The 22,433-nt window shown below is 41.4% G+C and overlaps 1 protein-coding gene across 2 annotated transcripts; it reads left to right on the forward strand.

Annotated features, from left to right (window-relative positions):
- The first annotated feature begins 108 nt into the window (after nt 1-108).
- PKM (pyruvate kinase M1/2) lies at nt 109-21,775 on the forward strand. 2 transcript variants are annotated; one of them, XM_081888599.1, is made up of 11 exons: nt 109-253; nt 5,518-5,678; nt 6,668-6,759; nt 10,235-10,366; nt 10,971-11,157; nt 11,433-11,703; nt 12,114-12,264; nt 13,566-13,718; nt 17,083-17,249; nt 19,840-20,021; nt 20,695-21,775. In XM_081888599.1, exons 2-11 carry the CDS (start codon nt 5,537-5,539, stop codon nt 20,799-20,801), a joined length of 1,584 nt encoding a protein of 527 aa, XP_081744725.1. In that variant the 5' UTR covers nt 109-253; nt 5,518-5,536; the 3' UTR covers nt 20,802-21,775. The 2 variants fall into 2 exon arrangements, with proteins under 2 accessions (XP_081744725.1, XP_081744726.1); XM_081888600.1 differs by lacking the exon at nt 17,083-17,249 and adding an exon at nt 17,774-17,940.
- Nucleotides 21,776-22,433: the final 658 nt, after the last annotated feature.

Raw genomic sequence — 22,433 nt, forward strand, 5'->3', positions numbered from 1 at the left:
TCTTGTCTGCCGATTCCTGCTACGCTGCATCTTATAAGTCCGCCAAACGGAGAAAAAATAAGTCCAGTCGTCCCGCCTACTACGGAATCTTTACGCGGGATTGGAGGGCGAAGGAGGACTGACGTCTGGCGGAAGGATCTTGGGGGCGGTGATGTGCCCTTGCTCTCAACTACCTTAAACGCCGTTACCGGCAGCTCGGCTGCTCAGAGAGGTCGAGACTCTCCGAGGTGACTGACATTTGATAGCCGGGCAGGTAAGGCGGGTAGGGCGGGGCGGGTTATCCATCAGCCGCTGCACGTAGCTCCTGCAGAGGCGTGAGGAAGAGTCTTCCTCTCTCACCTCTCCCCAGCGCCTCACTTCTTTCTCTGCCCCCCTTTTATTCACCTACGACATAATTCTCCATCTTTAGAGCCGCCTCACCCAAGGCAATTTAACGTGGGTTTTTTTTAAAAAATAAAAAACCTAAAGCCGTATGATATATACTTCCCCAAAAAGAAAAGCCTTATTGGGCTTGCGAGCGTATGGGGAGCATTCTCCTCACACACACCCCTGAGGGCGCGGGGCTGAGGGCGGTTAGGTAACGGCCTGGCACGCGGCCTAACTGTCTGGAGGAAACCCCAGGAAATGAGGGGGAGCTCCTGAGGCGCCGAGGTTTGCGAGGCACAAAAGTGGCCCCCCCTTTCCGTCTCCATAGAAACGCGGGGGGGGGGAGAAGAGAGGGCCAGGAAGCACGCACGTGGGGGGGGGGTAGCTGCGCAGGCGGGAGCGCACTTTTCGAGGTGCCCATCATGGCTTCCTTCATCTCAATCTTCACGCTCTTCCTACCTACCCCCTTTGATTTACTTCCTCGTTCTTTTTCCACGCTCTCTCTTTCTCTCCACCCCCTCCTCCCCGAAAGCCGCCTCTGCGCATCCTTGAGCGCCGCGGATTCCACCCGCCGCCCCCCCTCCGCCTCCCTCTCTGCTGGTGGAAGCGGGAGGTATCGAGTTTCACCGCATGCCAATTGTGGCCGGGCTATCATATTGCCAAGGGCCTGGTGGTTTCATGAGCGTTATCGGGTCGCACCGATAAGGCAATCGGAGTTTGCTATTTCTTTGCTTTCCTCCCGGATCTAACCCCAGTACCACGCAGGTTTACGCCGCTAAATCACAGTGGGTTGTAACCTAAGTTGTATGCAGAAAAGGTCCGTTGAAATTAATGGGCCCGGGTTACCCGCGTTTTAAAATGGATCAGCCCTTGAGAAGGACCAACACCCCATAGTGCTTACTCATTAAAAAAAAAAGCATGCGTAGCATTTGCAGCCTTATTCTGACCTTCTCGAGTAAGGATGCTTTTCTCTAGTTGCCTAAGGTGGTATTTTAACTCCCGCGTGCCTTAGAGTGAGTGCAGAGAAGGCAAGACTTCCTTGGGAGCACAGTCTACCATGAGGCGTTTCTCTAGGGTGACCTTGGCTATTGCAGCAGCAGCAGCTCTGTGCAGGCCAAACATTTCACGCTTGCGGGAGTAGGAACAAATACTAAGAGATTCCATCAGTGTGGTTGCCTGCACCTATTGTTGCTTTTGTGACAATACTGGGGTGGTTTTTGGAAGAGGCATAACTAAGGAACCATAGCGTATCAGGTTTTTTTTATCTGGAAGCAAGTTTCACCTTCATACTGGTTTGGTGGGGAATCAATAATTGCAGCTTGTGATCAATATTTCTCAGAATAGCAATAAATAGTGCTGAATGAAAACAATAATGGGCACAGAAGTTGTAGAGAAACCGTTTCACATAGGTAAGGTTGTCTGAACCATAACAGGGTAGGAAGCTGTCCAGTAGTCACAGTACTGCTGCCACACCAGAAATAGGTTCTTTATTGTATTCTATACGGTATTCTGTACAGGGGTCCACAAACTGGCTACTAACAGCAGGTATTGATTTAATAGCCATGCTTCAGGCAGAGGTTTGGTGGTGCTTCCAAGCAGTATCTCCAAATCTTGATGTGAAATGAGATTGCTTCCCATTTTTCTGAGACATGAAAATTTAGAAGGGGAGGAGTCATTACTAGCTGCTCAACTGCTCAACCCGAGGGCTTTTCTACAGATGTGATGTAATTTCCATTTACTGGAAGAAGGAAATGACTGAGCGATTAGCACAGTTAATGGAAATTTAAGTAACTAGCTTAAGTTGTTGCTTCTTATTTCAATTCTGCCTGCCTGCTGGAAATACTTTTAGATAAAACAGCTAGGGGAACAACCATTTATTTCAGTTTAACACGTTCTCTCGGTATCATAAAGTAGTACAAACCTGTGTCTAACCTGTAGCAGCTTTCCCTTGACATTTGTTGCCATCATGTACAAACATGTCCAGAAGCAGACTCTTCAGAGGGGAGAAGCTTTGGCATGCAAAATAGGGTGCTGTAGCCCTTTTATTTGGCTATAATTTATTTGAAATCTCTGTAGCTGAGTCATCTTACATTGCCAAGGCCAGTTGGAACACATGCAGTTGGTGCAAATTTTTTCAACCAGGAGATGACTTAAACTGGAAATGCTCGTATATGGAATTAGCTTAGTTTTTCAGGGAACAGAATTAATGACAGTAGCTTTATATATGTTTATAATTGTTTTATTCAAATATGTCTATAGATGTTTAATCAGACATATTAAGAACTCAGCTTTTCCATGATGCTGTTGGCTTGCTGCAGTATTCTGTGACTTCTAGCACGTAGGATTTGAATGAGACTGTAGTAACAGCCTATCACCACTACTGTCTCTGTGCGCAAGAAAGCTTCAGGCAAATGATGCAGCCAATGAGGGCCCAACCAATGTGTCTAAATTTAGCTGAGGGCTTACACTTTTGACTGGGAATAAATTCATTCATTTCACTTGGTCAGCAAAGTAGTCTTTCCTTTCTGAAAATGAAGGACCATTAAAGCAGCACATCCTAGTGAAGTGGTAGTTTAAAAATTATGTTGGAAGTTGATAGAGATTAGATAAAGGCATATTTTAGATAAAGACATATTTTAGTGAATAGTGCATCTGTTCTTAAAATAGTGATGATCCACCTTTTTGCAAAAAGAATAGCATGGGGCTAAAATGTTTAAAACCACTTGCCCTGGGATATCCCAATCTTATCTGTTCTCACTAACAGCTCACAATATACTTAGGTTTAAAGCTTATCACATAAATAAACCTTTCTTTGTTAGTGAGGTTATATTAGATTATATTGCCCTGCCTGCTTGTTCATCTGTTCTGTTTTGTGTTGAGGGCCCATGTGATCCTCCATTTAAAATTGATCTGCACTAAATTGAAATCCATCACCTTAAGAGTTGTAGACTACAGATAACCTGGTTGGATCAGAGTATTTAAAATGATATTTGGGGTAACTTGAAGTGTGCGTTTGGTGTTTTGGCATTGGTACATTTCCTAAAACTATTGGAATGTGCTAACGCAGTCAGGCTACTGTCTTGTACAGATTATAGGGAAGCATTTATATACTGCTTAATCCACTAAGTTTTTGGTAGATAAAATGTGATAAGAATTTAAGAATTAGATTCTCTAAATTAGGTGATAGACGTGATGGGGGGGTCACCTCAGTCTGCAATAATGAAGAGTGTTTAAAAGCCCGATTATGAGTTGGGGTGACATATAACTCTGGAGTGGCATAATTTTTTGAGGTCTAGGCAAATTCCAATACGTAGCTGTCAAATTTCTTGGATACATTGATTTGATTATCCTGTTCACTTTAAAACAATAGTCTCCTTCTACTTGGCAAGAAAAGAAAATGTGGATTCAGGAGATTACTGTTAAAGTCTTTATTGTTTTTATAATGTTACCTTATGTCTAATTGTAACATACATTGTAATTGATAGGCAGCATGTTACATTCCTTGTACAAATGACTGCTTTAATGTCTGGATTTAGTAAACATACTGTACTAGGACCACCTTCCTAATTTTCAGAGGGATGCTTGTTCTACCCCCAAATATTATATAATGGTTTTGTAGTTAGGCCAGCATATGTTTACTAATGTATGGGAAGGTGCAAACTTTTATATTTCTTTATTGAAAAATTAAAAGTATAAAAAAGGGCACAGGGTAAAATAAGATGTGAAAAGAAAAAAATATGTAAAAAACAACTCATTAGTTTTGTGTCGTGTATTGAAAAAGTGGAGCAGTACCAAATGTGGCAGTAAATGGAGAGTAAGAGTCCCAAGTTTCTTAATACTGTTTCCCATTGCAGTGTTGTGCCAAAGTTTTTTGAAGCCCAATGTAAACTGATGTCATTGGAGTAGGGGGTGGCCTCCCCAGAAACAAGATGATAGTTTACCCCATAAGAAAAATGCTAAGCTAGACTAATTTAGTAAAGAGTTGGGGCAAGCTTAAGCTGAAAGAGTGCCATTTTAATAATACTTAAATAGATATTTGCAAAAGGTTGTATAAATATGAACCTGGTTGCATAAGAATCTTCCTGTGCTGGGAAGACATTGGTCTGCATCACTGCAGCAGCTATTTCCTGTCTCTCTCTCCCCCCAGCATACTTCTGTTAATTTGAAAGTGAGTCAGCATCTTCACTGAGGCTAGAGCTTGTATTTCCTCTGAGAATTGGCTTATTCAAAGGGAAGGTGAGGGATGAGAAGGGAGAATGATGCTTGCAATAAGCTGAATCTGAATCGCATGAGTTAAAGCTCTGACTACGAGGGAAGCTGCACGTACTACAGAGGTCCTAACCAGAAAGGGTGGAGCTAATGCACATAACCTAAAGCTGCTGGGAATAACTATACAACAAAAAGGGGGAAAGGTTTTACTCTTTGAGAATAATTAGTATAAATCAGAAGTGCTTGCATTGTAGCTTGTTGAGCACAATATTAAGAACACATTTCTAGTGACAACCATTTGTTCCAAGGATAGCATGTGAAGCCAACATCTTGTATAGTCAAAACACATTGAGTTCAGTGGTAGGTCTTTTTTCCTGGATGCCTGTCTTATTTTTTTTAGCTAGCTAGCTATGCGCAGAAGTTAAATGTGTGTAAGTTGCAAGTTACTTATATAGGCTGGCTGCCAAAGTGCAGTATTAAGTGTAAGTCTATTTAGTTCAGGTTTACTGGGTTAGTTTTAAACTTCTATTTAGATTAATCCATTATATGTTTGGTAGTTCCTAAACATTAGTTAAATAAGTGTATGCAATATTGTGGCTCTTTTATGATAATACGGAGCAGCAAACACTCAAATTGCTCCCTCCTTGGTTGAGCACGCATTAATGCAATACTGTGCATATGTGCAGTTTATATACACTCCATAGTAGTAAGTTGATTTGCTGGCTGGGACAGACCTCAGCCTGTTCAGTCTGTCTCTTTTCCAGTCTGAGCATGGGCTGAAATCTTTCCCTTGGAGTTAATCAATTTGCAATGAAGGGCTTCAACCTATCATGTAAGAATCTCTTCTGCATGGCTACATCCCAGGAATGTATTAAATGGGAAACATGTTCAGTTGATTGCTGCAAGGTCAAGCAGATGTATTTCCTTTATTTCTTTTTTTAGATACCAAATCTCAGCAGCCATGTCGAAACAACACGATGCTTTCATCCAGACCCAGCAGTTGCATGCTGCTATGGCCGACACATTCCTGGAACACTTGTGCCGTCTGGACATTGACTCTCCCCCAATCACTGCAAGAAACACTGGCATTATCTGCACAATTGGTAAGTGGAGTTCAACCACAAATTTAACAAAATTTGAACACTATTTGCTCTGCCATCTTACGGTTTTTACTAGCCTACTCTACATATCAGCTAAGTCAATTGCCTACCTGAGTAAAGTTTTGAAAGAAGCTTTCAGATAAGTATTGGAATACAATGGAACCCGGAAGTAAAATGTTGCGGTACTTCTGGGTGCGGTGCGCAACCCGAAATTGCATAACCTGAAGCATCTGTAACCTGAGGTACCACTGTACAAATAGATCTTCATATTAGTTGTTTTTATGATATTTTGTACATAATCTCAATATATGTATGGAAGGCAAGTAACAACAACCACAATAACCGCTGCTATAAAAATGAGCATATTTTCCAATAGATAATTTATGTGTATTTCTTCTAGCAGTATTAGTGAGAAGTGAAAAAGTAATGAATGTAGCTAGCAAACTAGAAGATGGGAGTTAGTCAGGTACTTAGCTGTGTTTGAACAGCCTCACCCTTGCCCTGCACAAGATTAAGGAAGTAAAACCCTGTATGCTGTGGACAACTTACTTATTACATTTATATCCCACTCTTCCTCCCAAAGGAGCCAAGGGGAGCAAAGAACAAATAATAAATATTTTATGGCTGCTGTGAATATTTTAATAGTTAGTTGAGAGGCTTTCTCAATAAACTTGATCATTTTGGCTATATGCCCCTCTTCATGTTATACCAGCTAGAAGGTCAAACATAGGTTTTAAAAAATGTTTTTAAGACTTAAAATGTGCATTTCTAACCTATTATTGTTTACTAATAGTTATTTTGCAGACAAGAAGACAAAGGCGTAAAGTAGTAGAATAGTCGTCTTAAGTAGCTCTGGACAGTTACCTGGACTAATACGCTGTTAGCAATGATTTCAGTGGATCTGCTCTAAGTATGACTTAGTTGAATACCACCCGTAGACTTGTAGCTATTAACTGGCATATGCTAAAGAAACTTCATTTTCAAATCTCTAGGCCCGGCTTCTCGGTCAGTGGAAATGCTAAAAGAAATGATTAAATCTGGAATGAATGTTGCTCGTCTCAACTTCTCTCATGGAACCCATGAGGTAAGAGCAGATTTGAGGGCAAATATTGTACTCACTTGAGAAAGAACTGTTCCCATTAGATCAATCCTATGTTTTACCTTGGGGCTAAAGACTTGAGGCCTCATTTCTCCAGTCTGCTGTTAAAAAACACACACACTTTAAACCAAACATTCAAACAAATATGGATGCTAAGAGGTTTGTATATCTAAAAGTGCTACTGAGTCCTTGTTAAAAGGCTGGTAAAATACATTTTCTTGTTGGTCTTCAACTTTCAGATAAATGTGGTAGTCCAAACCTTAAATGAACAGTTAAAACTGCATGTAGCTGGAAAGCAAAATGATGAAGTGAGTTAACCAAATAATTTCTCCAAGAAGATCGTGGCCATCTTGAATACAGAACTGTGTCCATGCAGCCACTGTGCAGACTTTGGAGACAGAGCAAATGTCAGAGGCTGTGGATCTCAAAAAAAGATGCCTGTTACAAGTACAGCGTGTCCATTTCAGTATTCACTGAAAGTTCACCTGTTAAAGGTCACTCCTCTGTTACCAGATACTGCTGATGCATGCCTGACTTCCAAACAAGATCTTGAAACATGTTCACCCTTGTAGCCACAAACATCTCCTCCTGTTAGGAGTGGTTAAATGAAACTGCTATGCTCTGGTTCATGGGGTCTGCTCAGGTACAGTGTCATTTGAAGCTGCTGCTCCTTTATTAAGGTTATAGCAGTACCTATATTAAGAAAATTTAACCAGCATTACTTTTTAGTATATGTTCTAGTTATTTCCCTGCAAAATTATGAGATCTGCAGGGAGCCAGTTAGATATGACTGAAATGGAGTTGCCAGTCGGGTAAGATACAGCATGTCTGCAAGGCTTGCAAAGTAAGATTTGGGAATAGAATTATGTTGTTAGGATTTTGGCACTTTAAAAGCAGAGTGCTTAAGGTCACAAGACTTGCAAGTAACTTGTAGTAGAAGGCAACCCCCCTTCTATAAATAAAGCAGCATTCTCACTATTGCTACAGGATGGGAGGCTCGCAGGCTCCCATTCCCAACTGCAACTTTCCTTAAAGGCCATCTGAATGCCTTTGGGCTGGCTGCTGTTAACTCTTTGAAAGGTCAAGCTGCAATCTGGGCAGCAGCTTGCAAAGTTATGTTAGCTAAGAAAGTGTTTTGGCCTCTTCTATTGGTCTTCTCTTTAAAAGGCATCATGCTGAATGTGCATAAAATACATCAACACTCCTAGACTGTTTTATTTTAGAAACTACTGTATGTGATGAATTACAAGTGATCATTTTTACGCGTGCACACACTACTGCAGTATGTGCACATAAGTCTTATTGGTGGTGGTATTATTAAATTTCTATACCAGTCTTCATTTTAAAATAAAATGGGTATGCTTTTAACAGGCAGTGGAAGCTCACCACAGTAGGTGTGTGCCATATCTTAAGTGGGAGAACCATTTCACAAAGTGGGCCCCTTTGGAGAAGGCTGCCTTGCACCTCACAATTCTGCAAGACTGACCCAATAGGTTCACTTCTCGAGTTCTTGGTGAATGAGCAGATCTATATGGGAGAAGGTATTCTTTCAGATTGCCTGGTCTTAAGTAGTTTAGGGTTTTATGAATTAATGACAAAACCTTAGACTTTGCTTGCTAGCAGGGTCATGATCAGTTCAATCTCTAGCACAGGTGTTATATGTGCATGGTAGGATGCTTCACTTGGTAATCTAGCTGCTGCATTTTGTACCACGCAGCTTCCATACCAGCCTTGAAGGCAGCCCCACCTTGGAGTGTATTGCAGTAGTCCAGTCTCGAGGTTATCAGTGCATGTGGCACTGTAACTAGGCTATCCTCTTCCAGCAACAGTTGTAGTTGCCACATGACCTAAAGGTGCAAAAAGTACTGCTAACCACTGAGCCACTTAGATCTCCAATAATAAAAGTGGAGGAAGGAGTTCCCTCATCTAAGTACCTATTAACAGAAATAAGGCTGGCTATCACCAGCATATTGATGGTACCATGCTCCAAATCCCCTAATCCTGTTCCCACTTGCTTTATATAGATATTAAAGAATGTTGGGAACAAGATGGTTCACTGTGGCAGCCCACAGGACTACTGTCTGGGAGTCAGAAACAATCACCAAATGCTCTCTTCAGCTAACACAGTGCCTCCCAAGCAATGGAGACTGTGTGGAGGATGCCATGGTTGATGGTATCAAAAGCTGCTGTGAAAAGCAAGCAAGAGTAGCAGATCACACTACCTTTCATGAAAGGCACCCATCTGGCAACAGAGTGAGATTTACTCCCCAAACCTGATCTGAACCCAGTGTGTAATGGGTCTAAATAATCAGCATCCTCCAAGACCATATGTAGCTGAACTGCAACTAGTTTCTTGAACTCTTTGTTTTCAAAGAGCTACTCAGCAGTGGTAGCTGAAAACTGGGTTCAGGAGCAAACACACTACTGTCTTCTTACTAAAGTTTCACCTGGGATCCTAATGTCCCACTGTTAATGCAATTACAGTACTTAATTTCTGAACCTGTGTTAATGCTGATTAGTTAAACTGCTGTTCTGTATGGTGATCAAATGAGCTAGTTAGCCACTTCTCCTGTTTCTTCCTGCAGAAACTTAATATTTGGCATGGCATGGTACCTTGCTGCTTTCTTTTAATAGCTGTAACAGTAAAAGTTTACATAACCTTGATTGCAAACTTTGCCTGTCTTCTATTGCTGTTTGATCAAGATAAGCAAACAGTTTTCATAGGCTAATCTGTGAAGTGAAACCTATCTGTTAGTGAGGATTCAGCTAATCTGACTTTGACTAGAGGTGAAGGCTCTTTTCAGCAGAGCCCTGTGGAACTGATAATTCTGGTGCTAGATGAAGATGAGAGCTTGGTTACCACCTAACTTCAGTCAATCAGTCAGATCTTTATTACAGTCATAGACCAACATACACCTAACTTCATTTGCAGTTGGCTGTATCTGTCTCTGATATACATTGCTGTCATTGAGCAATGGATGAAACAAACTGAGTTTGTAACTCGCAACTTGCATTTTAACTTGTGTGCATTCAGCTTTTAAGCACTTAGCAACTTAAGGGTAAAAAATGGAAAGGGGGAGAGACTTTGTCAGTCCCACCTGCCTTTAAATCCAATGTGTTTTGACTATACAGTTTTGGTTTATGCACTATCCCTGGAATGTAACACTTGTAAAAGTTGAGAATCTCCTATATTGTGTTAAGTTTTCAAAATAAAATGTGGAAGTCTTAGGCCATATTTGCCTGTGCTAGAAACTGTTCTTCATCATATTTGACAAGATGGCAGTAAAAGTTATAGGATGTATTAATAATGAATATATATAATTGTCCAGCTTCTAGACAGAGCCCAGGCAAAACAAATTGTAGTGTCCATTGCATCTAGTTAGCCAGACCTAAGGCAGCCAGCTCTGTGTCAAGGTAAGTGATTATTTCTGTTCTGTAACCATTGTATCTTCTGTATTAGTACCATGCAGGAACAATCAAGAACGTTCGAGAAGCTACTGAGAGCTTTGCTTCTGATCCTATTTCGTACAGACCTGTTGCTGTTGCACTGGATACTAAGGGACCTGAAATTCGCACTGGACTCATCAAGGGGGTAAGTGTGTCACACTGTTTTGTTCTTTGTCTTATTACTCATTGTAACAGATAAGATCACTCCCTTTCAAGAAACATCAGTAATAGACTCCCAGATGACAATGCTGCAGTTTCTTATAGTATTGTGCAGTCTGCTGCTCCATGCAAGGATCTGTAGTCAGGGGTACCAATCAAACACTGGTAGCCAAAGGAGAATAGAACAGTTCATTTCCTACCCATCTAAAACCATAACACAACTGTATTTAGAACACAAAGTTGTTCATTCTAAATCAGGCCAGGATGTAGTCTTCCCCACAAATCCAACAAGAGTCATCTGCCAGAGGGCATTCATTCTACCTAAGCCTTGGTGGAAGAAGGGAAACTTAATTGAGGATCGTTTTCTGCCCTTTAGCTTCATGTTTCCGCTTCCGGATGTACAATGCCTGGTTTCAGTACTTGTTCTGAGATTATTGTTGAAAATTGAGGGAATTATAGGGTTATCCTAGTATGGTTAGCCTTTCTGCTGCACTTGTTGCATTTAAACCGTGGCAGCAGTCAGGATGGCTTGATTCTGAAGGAAGGGGATATCCTCTGGCAATGCCAGTAAACGTTGTTTGTCCTTCCAGAGTGGTACAGCAGAAGTGGAGCTCAAAAAAGGTGCAACTTTGAAAATGACCCTGGACAATGCCTTTATGGAGAAGTGCGATGAGAACACACTTTGGGTGGACTACAAAAATCTCATCAAAGTTGTTGATATTGGCAGCAAGATCTATGTGGATGATGGACTCATTTCCCTGAAAGTTAAGGAGAAAGGTGTGTTTGGAAGGCATTCCTGTTATTGTGGCCATACCTTAAATAGGAATACATATTTATGTAGTGATGCTACTTGTTACAACAGTGTGGTATTTAGAAACTGCATAAACGTAATTGCTTTCAGCATATTAGAAACTGATACAAAGAAACCAGGTGTCTGCATCTTGACAGATTAGGAAAGAAATTGGGCACAATTATTGTGGACACAAGGGGATAATTATTGTGGAAATGAGGTTATTTTGAGTTATAATGCTGATTCTTGGAACTCTGTGCAGGTGCTGATTTTGTCATCACTGAAGTTGAAAATGGTGGGCTACTAGGCAGCAAGAAAGGTGTAAATCTGCCAGGTGCTGCAGTAGACCTTCCTGCTGTTTCTGAGAAGGACATCCAGGATCTAAAATTTGGTGTGGAGCAAGATGTAGACATGGTGTTTGCTTCCTTCATCCGAAAGGCAGCCGATGTTCATGCTGTCAGGAAAGTGCTGGGAGAAAAGGGAAAGAATATCAAGATCATTAGCAAGATAGAAAACCATGAGGGTGTACGTAGGTAAGTTGGTTATTAAATTTGTAACATCCATTTTGACACGTGACTTTCCTTGGAGTTAGATATGTTTCTTGAAAAGTGAGCTGCATGCCAGGTTGCACCTCCTAAAATGGCTCAGTAGCTCTGTACTTGCTGTTGAATGTTAACAGTACGCTGTGAAGGATGCAGATTGTGAAATTCAGTGCTTAGAAGCATCCTCCTTGTGTGCTCAAATACAAGGTGGCAGATAATTCTCTGGAAGTGGGCTTGTCAGTGACTTCTTTCTCTTGATATCTGTGACAATGTGTGGTTTTGGTGTGCTACAGTATTCTGGAAACTCCATATAAGGTAGATAAGCAGTTTGACTCTGACCCCTTGCACCCGCATTCAGTATCACTTTCACAAGAAATAATTTTGTCTTTTGTGCATTTCAGGTTTGATGAGATCATGGAAGCTAGTGATGGCATCATGGTAGCCCGTGGTGATCTTGGTATTGAGATTCCTGCTGAAAAAGTCTTCCTTGCCCAGAAAATGATGATTGGTCGATGCAACAGGGCTGGCAAGCCAATCATCTGTGCTACTCAGGTACTCGAAGAAAAGTTGACTCTGAAGGCCTGTCCTTCCTACACATATGGGCTATGTGAAACCTGAATTATTTTATGGTATTAAATGATACCTTCTGTCACAATCAGTATACATGGAAAATGTTAGTCTAAAATGCTGAGGTCGATTCCAATCTCTGATTGGATCCAACACTGTTTGAAGAAAGCTTCTTGAAGCTTCTTGAAAATCTTAATCAGAATTTTTACGGGTACTGCAACAGTCTAGTTGTAAAAATGGTTTAAAAATGGAGGCTATAGTAATTGGAGTAGTTACAAGTACTAAATAAATTACACAGTTCACCATTGTTTTCTCCTGCTGGTTTTGAACAAGTTAGTTGAAAAAAACTTAAATGCGTGGTTTAGGAAACATAACACATCATTTTGACAAGTCTTTGAGCAAGCAGAATTGAGATTTGATAGGTTTGCATTTTTGTTACAGAACATTCTGTGATTAAACATCATAGAAATTGTTCTTTTATAGAGTGTATATGAATACTAGGAACTAATGTGAGTTTGGATACCGAAATAATTGCAAGCAAGAGAGCATGTTCCTGTGGTGCTTTCATTGGAAGCAAGTCTCAAGGAGTTTGCTCTTCATTGTGCAAATAAGATTGCAGTTACCGTATTTTTCGTCCTATAGGACGCACTTTCCCCCCACCAAAAATGAAGGGGAAATGTGTGTGCGTCCTATGGGGCGAATGCAGGCTATCCCTGAAGCCTGGAGAGCGAGAGAGGTCGGTGTGTACCGACCCCTCTTGCTCTCCAGGCTTCATGAAGCTATCCGCAAGCCTTGGGAGCCCGCGGGAGTTCCCTCCGGTCTCCCAAGGCTCGCGGAGAGCTGCCTGCTTCCTGAAGCCCGGGGCGCGCTGAGAAGTGCGCTCCGGGCTTTGGGCAGCTCTTCAAAAGCCATGGGAGCCTGGCGTGACTTCCCGCCGGGCTCCCACGGCTTGTGGATAGCAGCCTCTTCGGGGGGCTGGGGTCGGGGGAATCTCAGGCTTCCCCCGCCCCTGCCCCGCACCTGGGGGGGAAATAAAAATTATTTTCTTCATTGCCCCCCCCAAAAAAACAACTAGGTGCGCCCTATGGGCTGGTGTGCCCTATGGGGCGGAAAATACAGTACTTTTAGTTTCTTAACATGTCTTTAACCTCTGGATTTTATAATGTTGGCATGGTTACCAAGGATTCTGCCTTGATGAACAGTACAGAAACAAAGCATTTCAAGTTTTATGTAAATAAGATGATTATCTTGCAGTGAAACCTATTAACTTCACCTTGTCTCATTAGATGTTGGAGAGCATGATTAAGAAACCACGGCCAACACGTGCAGAAGGGAGTGATGTAGCTAACGCTGTCCTGGATGGAGCTGACTGTATCATGCTTTCTGGAGAGACTGCCAAAGGAGACTACCCTCTGGAGGCTGTCCGCATGCAGCATCTTGTAAGTGATAACCATTCAGTGTTAAAAGACAGTACCTGTATACCTAGAAATATTAGCATAGCTTATTCCCTGTTACCCAATTTCCCATCTGCTCAAATACCATCCAGGTCTGGTGGCTAGCTTAATGTGTTATATATGATGTGGCTGTTTTCTCACTATAGCTTGCTATATGCCATAGGTCCCTCAGGCTGCCATAGACTTCTTTAATGGCAGTGAAACACAAAGTGCTTTCTTGCACTGGCTGCAAGTATAAAACTTTTATGCAAAGGCAAGTGGAACAAATTCTGAACTGTAGTGATTAGTTTTTATAGCCTTAAGTGTCTGAAATTGTCCAACTTAGTGTATATTATATTCTGAGACAACTTCAGATACTGTATATGGGATTCCAATTATTGAATTGTATTGTTTTGATGAATTTGTTGTTTGATTTATTTATATGCTGCTGTGTTAGATATTATAGTGATTGCAATGCTTGTTTTTTTTAATGCTACTGTGATTGTTGTGAGCTGCTTTGAGTTTAACATTTGTTGTTGGAAAAGCAGAATACAAAAATTAAATCAAAGCCGAGACAGATCAGGAGTGGGCCTGGAGTATGTTCTCCGTTTCACTCCTCATAGGTAAGAGAACTTGTGAATTGGGGACCAGTCTATATTTTAAGTTCTGTAAGTGGCATGGGGGAAAGAGTGTGAGCCCAAGGCCCACTCCCAATCTCATCCTGAAGGGAAAAGAACATCTGATTCACACTCTGTAATTTACCTTTGGGGTTGGAACAGTTGTTTTATGCACAACAGTTGTGCCCTTGGAACAGCGTTTATTTTTTTTAAGTGCATGACTGACAATTTTTACATGTTTAAACTGCCAGAAAACTCTCTGCTCTGCTTTTGGAATTCTCCAGTTTCTCATTGACAACATGGCACTTCGTGCCAGAATTAAAGTACTGATTGTGTTGACGGTCTGCTGTGAATTACAGCCTTGATAACCTACTAGTTTGAGAGCTGCAGTTCAGGTTAGCTAGCTTACTCCGAACAACTCTCACATAATAGTATGCTAACTACCTCTTTGCTTGGACTCATCCTTCTGTAACCTGGTCCATACTGTCAAGGAGTTGAGGGAACCAGTTCCTGTGAGCTGGTGGCAGATAAGCATGGTTGTGTTGTAATGCAGCCTGATTTCTAGCCATCTTGAACTCCCTTTCATTGAAAGGGTTGACTTTACTGGCCTTTGGTATCTTGCCATTGTACTCATACCTTGCTATTTGCTTGAAGCATGACTGTCTGAAAAAAATGGGGTTTCGTCAGTGCTCTTTAACAGCTACAAAAATTACGTATTAAAGTGTCTTCAAAATGCCTAGATAAACCTGGTTTTCCTGTGGAGTTCAAATGTTCTTCTTTAATTTTCATAATGGAGCTCACCACCATATTAGTGCATGCAGGATCCCTGGCTGACTTAGTAGTTCTTGATGCATTCTTCTGAAGTAGCTAAGAAAAATGGGATACCTGGAAGTTGAACCTGGAACATTGAAAAGATCAGAAGTTAAGTTCAAGACCCTGTCCCTGCTACTTGAAAAACTAATACATGCAATTAATAGATGTAAAGAATGCCTTACTTTTAAGAGCACATGCATATAATTCTAAACTTAACCCCTCCCAATTATAAGCTAGATTTTAAACCTCATTTGAGAAATGTACAACAAGGTTGTAAGAGTGTTCCATGCAAGATTCAGCCAGTACATGCTGAAATGGACTTACTATTGGGTCGTTCTTGGCCTTCTCAAAGCAGTTTTGCCTTTTTATGTTACCCTAATGACGTTCTTAAGTATTCCGGGGGATTTTAAATCAAAGTTTAGTGCAAACAAACTTCTTCCTTGATTCCCATTATGTCGGACATATAAATGTTGACATAGATGCCCTTCTGGGGGAAAAATAAGCGATACTTTAAATAGGAAATAAGAGGAGGGGGAAGAAAGATCAGTCAGCTTTGTGTTGTGCAAAGCATCTAACATAACTTAACTACTAACCCAGAATCTTGTTCAAGACATGTTGCTCCTTGTTTTTAGTGCTTGGTATGTGTCTGAGATATAGTTCTTACAGATGGGGTTGTAAACCTGTTCCTGGACTGTACCTAGAACAATTTTCACCAACACGCCAGTTTTCTACGTGGGATGAATTTTTCTTCCGTATGGAAGAGCATTCAATCATGTGAGCCTCCATCTGCTGAAGACCTGGGTTTACCATTTCATCTATGAAAACCAGGGCATACTGTTGTGCCACACTGCATAAGATCCCAAGTAACATGCTGCAGCTATGCAACACAGTATTCATTGATTCTGGTCATCTAAATAATGATGGGTTCTCTGGCTTTGTACTTTCTTTCACGTTCACCTACTGCTCTTCTATAAAATATGCCTAATACTGCCTAATGGGATTGAATGGGAATAAACTGCACTTCTTGCACAGGTGGTCCTAGGAAAGTATCCTTAATATGCCATGCTCTTAACTCCATCTGATCTTATCTAGACTGTCTAGATGCAATAATTCTTGCATAGACCTGTCTGCATGCTTTAAAAATGCTATGCAAGTCTCTGGCTGGTAAGGACACATGTAGCCCCCTCTATTGAAATATGACGGCGTAAACCAGTATATGCTGGTAGAAAGCACATTGAATTCAGTGGTATTCCTGAGTGTACATAAGATTGTACACTCAGTTTTCAATCCCAAGAAGTTCCATCTGAACCCAATGTGGAGCATATAAGCCAATAACCTGGACATTAGCAATTATCCTACATGTTGCCTTCCAGCTAACACTTACTCGATTATACATGAGACTTGTATTGCCAAATGTGAGAGATTTTATTTCTAATTAAAGGGTAGGGTGGTGCAGCAAAAGAATGAAGCTGTCTGGAGTCAAACCATAGAGGCATTAGCTACCAAAAACCGAGGATTATAAGCTTTGACCCAATTAATTGATGTAGTGATTCTGCTTCTATAATCTTAACAGTGCTCAGACCTGCAGAAGCAGAACTTTGAAGTCATGGTCTTAACAGTTGGGGGCTTCTGTCTTCTTTCTCTGCTTGACAGAATAAAGAAACATGTTTAAATTATGAGGCAGGATGCTTAAGGGCTTTTTCCGGATGACCACTAATCTGTGCTTATCTTACATTAGGCCTGTATCATGTCCAAATTATGGCTCTAGTGATTATTGAAAACCAGGTAGTTGCACCACCCTGCCTTTAATCTTGCATGACTGACAAATAAGCAATTAACTCTCCTTGCAGATTAACTTTTATCATATCACTCTGGTGAATTTCTTTCCTTTCTATGTTGCTCCTCTTTTTTTCTTCCCTCCCTCTTACTCTGGCCTACAGATTGCTCGCGAGGCTGAGGCTGCAATCTATCACCGCCAGCTGTTTGAAGAACTTTTCCGCCTCACTGCTAACAACAGGGACCCTCTTGATGCCATGGCTGTAGGCGCTGTGGAGGCCTCTTTTAAGTGCTTAGCTCCAGCTGTGATAGTTTTGACAGAGTCTGGCAGGTAGGGTTCAGAGTTAGGTACACATCTAGGATTTGTAAGGTAACTCATAATTCATTCTACAGTGGCTAGAGGTTTTAAAAGCAAGCAGTTGCTTCAAACCTATACTTGATAAAACCTGTTCCTCATACGGCATTCTTCCAAAACCAAACCATCAGTCTGCCTTCATCTTTCTATCAAAGCAGGATTTGAGGTAGGTAGAAGCAGAGCAAGAGTGACTGGCAGTTGCGCATGGATGAGTGTAACGATTTTGGCAGAATGGAGTGGGGGCGACATGGCAGGTGTTGTCTTCAGAAGGGAAATGTGTGTGCCCAGTGGGTGCAGTCCAAATAGCATGTGCTAATTTTGCTTTTGTTGATGGTGCGCAAACAGTATTCTTGGCTGAAGTTCCCCATCAATCGCATTACTAGATGCTCATTTGGGTTTGCTGCTATAAGCACTCTGCCAAGTCCAGACCCCACCTTCACTCATGCCGCTAGTGATGACAGATGTGAATGTTGTCTTCCGAACGCGTGTTGCTCTTATAGATTGCTCGCGAAGCAGAGGCAGCCATCTTTCACAGGCAATTGTTTGAAGAGCTCCGACGGCTGGCCCCGCTGAATCGGGATCCCACTGAAGCTGCCGCTGTTGGCGCTGTTGAAGCTTCCTTCAAGTGTTGCAGTGGGGCTATTATCGTACTCACCAAGTCTGGAAGGTAGGAGGTGGAAGGTTCTGGCAGAAGTCACACGGACTTCACGTGTTTAAGTAACACACAACATGAACATCTGTCTCGATCAAATACTGTATTTTTCATTGTCTGTGTGGAGGAGTGTCTGTTACATTACTACTTACTTGGATTTACCCGGACCTGAGTAGTTAATTGCACATTAAACGTTTTTATATTGTCTTTCCAAAGGAAGTCTCAAGATAACTTAAAGCAATTAATTTAAAATAACTTTTATAGGAAAAACTAAAAGCAACACCCAGATTCACTCTACTGCGAGAGCAGTTAATACTGAAACAAGATTGTAAAAACAAGAACAAAATCAAAGTGCAAACCTCAAATTATATGTAAAGCCAACCAGCCTGTAAGTTGTGGGCTTACTGTACTAGAATTTCTCTGGCACAAAGGAAAATGGGTGGGAAAATATATGTATGCCCCATTAATGTGGGTTTGGCACTAATTCTATATTTTTGACACATATTGAATCGGTTGTCAACGTGCAGATCAAAGGCTTTGTGCAATACTAAGTAGCTTCTGTTTTGCCTTTAAATATAAGGTTCCTTAGTGCCTGGCTGCCTGAATGTTCTGTAACTGAACCAGACAGCATGAGACTTTCACTTGAGTTCAGTTTTGTTTATCAACATACAGGAATTGTATTGTAAATGTACATGGCCATTTATCAGACCAGTAATATCTACATTAATTGAAGCTAGGATCAGTGCAGAGTTCTCATGCCAAATTGTGTAAGGAGTAACAACTGCACAGAAACACTAGGTTGCTCAAGGAAGACATTGCTTTGCACGTTTCATATATTTAGATCTTGTAAATTATAGGGTGCGTAAGGGGAAACAAAGTGCACACCGTGATAGGTCATTGTAGATGGTGCTGCAGTGATATTTCTGCACAGATTCTCCTTGAAATTGGGTGGAGGTTTTAAGCTATGGTGCAGACATGCTCTGAGCTGTACCCTTAATATCATTACTTGTTTGTAAAGGGTTCTTCCCAGCCTCATGCCTGACCTTTCTGAAGAAATCTGAACTTGAAACAAAATCCAGAGCTAAATTAGACTTTCCTTCTAACAGTACTGCTTAGGTCTCCTTGAGCAACTTAAAGGTTTCCAATACTGTAAGTTTGCATTTGTGAATATCAAATAGTTTGTAAAGCAACAAACTGAAAAAGGTCTAAGACAGTTTTTCTGTTTAGATTTATTAGTCATGGTGCAGCAATGAGAATATGGGGCCTGCTGAAACCATAATGTGCACATCTTAAATCTTGGGATACAACCTTTTGGTAGCTTTCTAAAGAAAAGTAAAAGCAATAGTACTTCTTACTCCATTTCTGAGTAGTGTGATTTAGTTACATTTCTTCCCTATTTCAAGCATTTACTACATGGTCCCTGTTCTGTTCAAAATGATGATCTCTTAGCACACTGAGCTCTTAGAAGGACTGAGAAAATTTATAAAGTATCTTCTTCACTGCTGCTTTTGTCACCCAGGAGGGAGCAAACAAAGCACTTTTTTTTTTTTGCTAAAATGTCTGGGGAATTGAATGAGCTTCCTGTTTGCTACTGACTTAACAAGTTTGTTTACTGTGCTGAAAATGCAAAGGCATCCTTTTATTATAACGGCATTTGTCAGGAGGCTACAGCACTAGATTATACTTGCTAAATATTGTCTGGGGGTATTTCCATATATCCAGAACTTGAGGAGTATAATACCATATAATCTAGAGACTAGTGTGATGTAGACATCAAAAGTTGGTATATTAAGTCTCTGCTTGGAAGCTGCCGTGACTCCTTTGTACGCTGGATTCATTGTACACACTGAAATAGCATATCCCAGTGATCTAGTTGAGATGACAATTGAACCTGCCACATGTTCTCCTTTGTAGATCTGCTCACCTGGTGTCAAGGTACCGCCCACGTGCTCCCATCATTGCTGTGACCCGTAATGCTCAGGCCGCACGCCAGGCCCATCTGTACCGTGGTATTTTCCCCGTGCTGTGCAAAGAGCCAACCCATGATGCCTGGGCTGAGGATGTTGACCTCAGAGTTAATGTGGGCATGAAAGTTGGTAAGTTAATAAATGTTGGTATCCTTTGCTCTCTCTGGAAGCTTCAAAAAATCATACAGTAATTTTACCTGGCAGCTGGAAATATCCCAGAGTTTTGAACCAATATTTGACAGTTTGGTGTATTACAACAATCTTACATGAGATTTTAGGGACGCGGGTGGCACTGTGGGTTAAACCACAGAGCCTAGGACTTGCCGATCAGAAGGTCGGCGGTTCAAATCCCCACGACGGGGTGAGATCCCATTGTTCGGTCCCTGCTCATGCCAACCTAGCAGTTCAAAAGCACGTCAAAGTGCAAGTAAATAGGTACTGCTCTGGCAGGAAGGTAAAACGGCGTTTCCGTGTGCTGCTCTGGTTTGCCAGAAGTGGCTTAGTCATGCTGGCCACATAACCCGGAAGCTGTCTGCGGACAAACGCTGGCTCCCTCGGCCTATAGAGCGAGATGAGCGCGCAACCCCAGAGTCTGTCACGACTGGACCTAATGGTCAACAGTCCCTTTACCTTTACATTTACATGAAATTTTAGGCTACAGTTGAAGCTATTATAGCTTTAACTAGTTTCAGAATGACTTCGTCATTTTGGGTTGTTAGGTGTTACCAAAACCATTGCTATGCAGTTTTATAATTTATATGTTTTACGACCCATTTTCTTACTGCTTTCTTTTTCTTTCCAGGTAAAGCTCGTGGATTCTTCAAGTCTGGTGATCTAGTCATAGTACTTACTGGATGGCGTCCTGGTTCCGGCTATACCAACACCATGCGTGTTGTGCCAGTTCCATAAAATCAGACCCAGCAATCTCAACCCTCATTTTGTCTCACCACCTTCCCCTTGCATTAGATCAGCAAATTGCTTGCAAATATTGTCTTAGCCTGTAGAGTGGATAGAGGCTGCCAAAAACCACCAAGTGCAGTAATTGGGGGAAGAGAGACTAAGTCTAGAAATACTTGAAATAGTTCTCTGATAATTAGAACCCCTCCCCAAACTCTCCTGCCTTATTTGTTGGGAATCAGCGTAAAATTGTCTAGTGTGGCAACTTGGGCTGCCCAGTGTTTCTTCTTCGGCTCTCTGGAGTCCAAAGAAACAGGAGGACCTTCATCCAGCTAGTAAGGCATTTTATGCAGTGGCAATACCTGCCAAGTCCCTTTTTCTGTAGTTCTGTACTGTCAGGTCTCCACGCAAACACTCCGGATTAGGATCTACATAGACCGACATAGCTCTGTAACATCTCTAGTCTTGCTGTGTCCCTGTGGGTATACAGGGGTTTTTGGTACACTGTAACCGGAACTCTACAACACAATCACTTGGATATCTTAACTGTACACTCCAATAGGTAGTGACAGAAAACATCACATGCTTGTCCCTTAAAGTTCCAGAAAACCTGGTTTTAAAAATTGGTTGCTGTATCTTATTGCCAGCACAGCTAGAGAATAGCAATGGAAAGGAGTGTCTACAGGGTTCTTTTGCTCCCAGAGTCTACTCAGGTACAGATTGCTTCAGGTTTGATATAACAACTAAAAATGGCATATTTTGTGAATGGAACTTTAAAGGGCTGAGCAGTGCAGTAAAAAATTCACCTGATGCACTCCCCACATCTCAAGCTGCTTGTGCGCCTGTTGCAGTGTTGTGTTTTGTGTTCAAGTTGAGTCGTGTTTCCTGAGCACTATCCTCTATAAATCAGGATGATTTACCTACTGTAACAGGTGTATCGGGTTGTAGAGTACAACTTTGTACATCAATAAAGCAGAGCTCACATACCTATCTGTGCGTATTCTGTTTTTCTGGTTTAATGGTTCTTTTCAACTTGCCTATGTCCTGATGCCCTGGAACACTGGTGTTTAGAAAAAATAGCTGCTGTTCTTTCAATCTGGCTTATCACCAAGGTCCCTGAGAATCGTAGCTTCTTATAAGGCCTCATGACAGATGCACATTACAGCAAAGGTGGCCCTCCACGTTTGGACAACTCCTCTCATCCTAGGATGGCTATACTGACCAGGGTTTGGAGTTCCAACATATAAAGGGACACAGGTTGGCTCCTCATTATTCTGTCCAATCCAATAGGACATTGAAAACAGCTGCAGATGTTTCCAAACCTCTATTAGAGACAAAAATCTTTGCACACACTGCTGTGCTTTTTTATATCCTGTGCAGCATTTTCCATGAACACATTTAGTCTGCCATATCCTAGAGAGTACTGGCTGTTCGTTCAAGGGGATCTAAAGCTTTGTACCAAATGTATAATTCTTAGTATTTCCTTAACACAGTTAATGATATTTATATACTACTTCACACAAAAGGCTTGTCAAAATGGTCTGGAAGCCAATAAAATTTGAGTAAGAAATTCATTGAACATACAAATTGAATGTATATATTTTTTTAGTATTTCAGTTGGGCTGGAGTGATAGCAAATTATTG

Source organism: Podarcis melisellensis, assembly GCF_964234715.1.
Source record: "Podarcis melisellensis genome assembly, chromosome: 14".
Lineage (NCBI taxonomy): Eukaryota > Metazoa > Chordata > Lepidosauria > Squamata > Lacertidae > Podarcis > Podarcis melisellensis.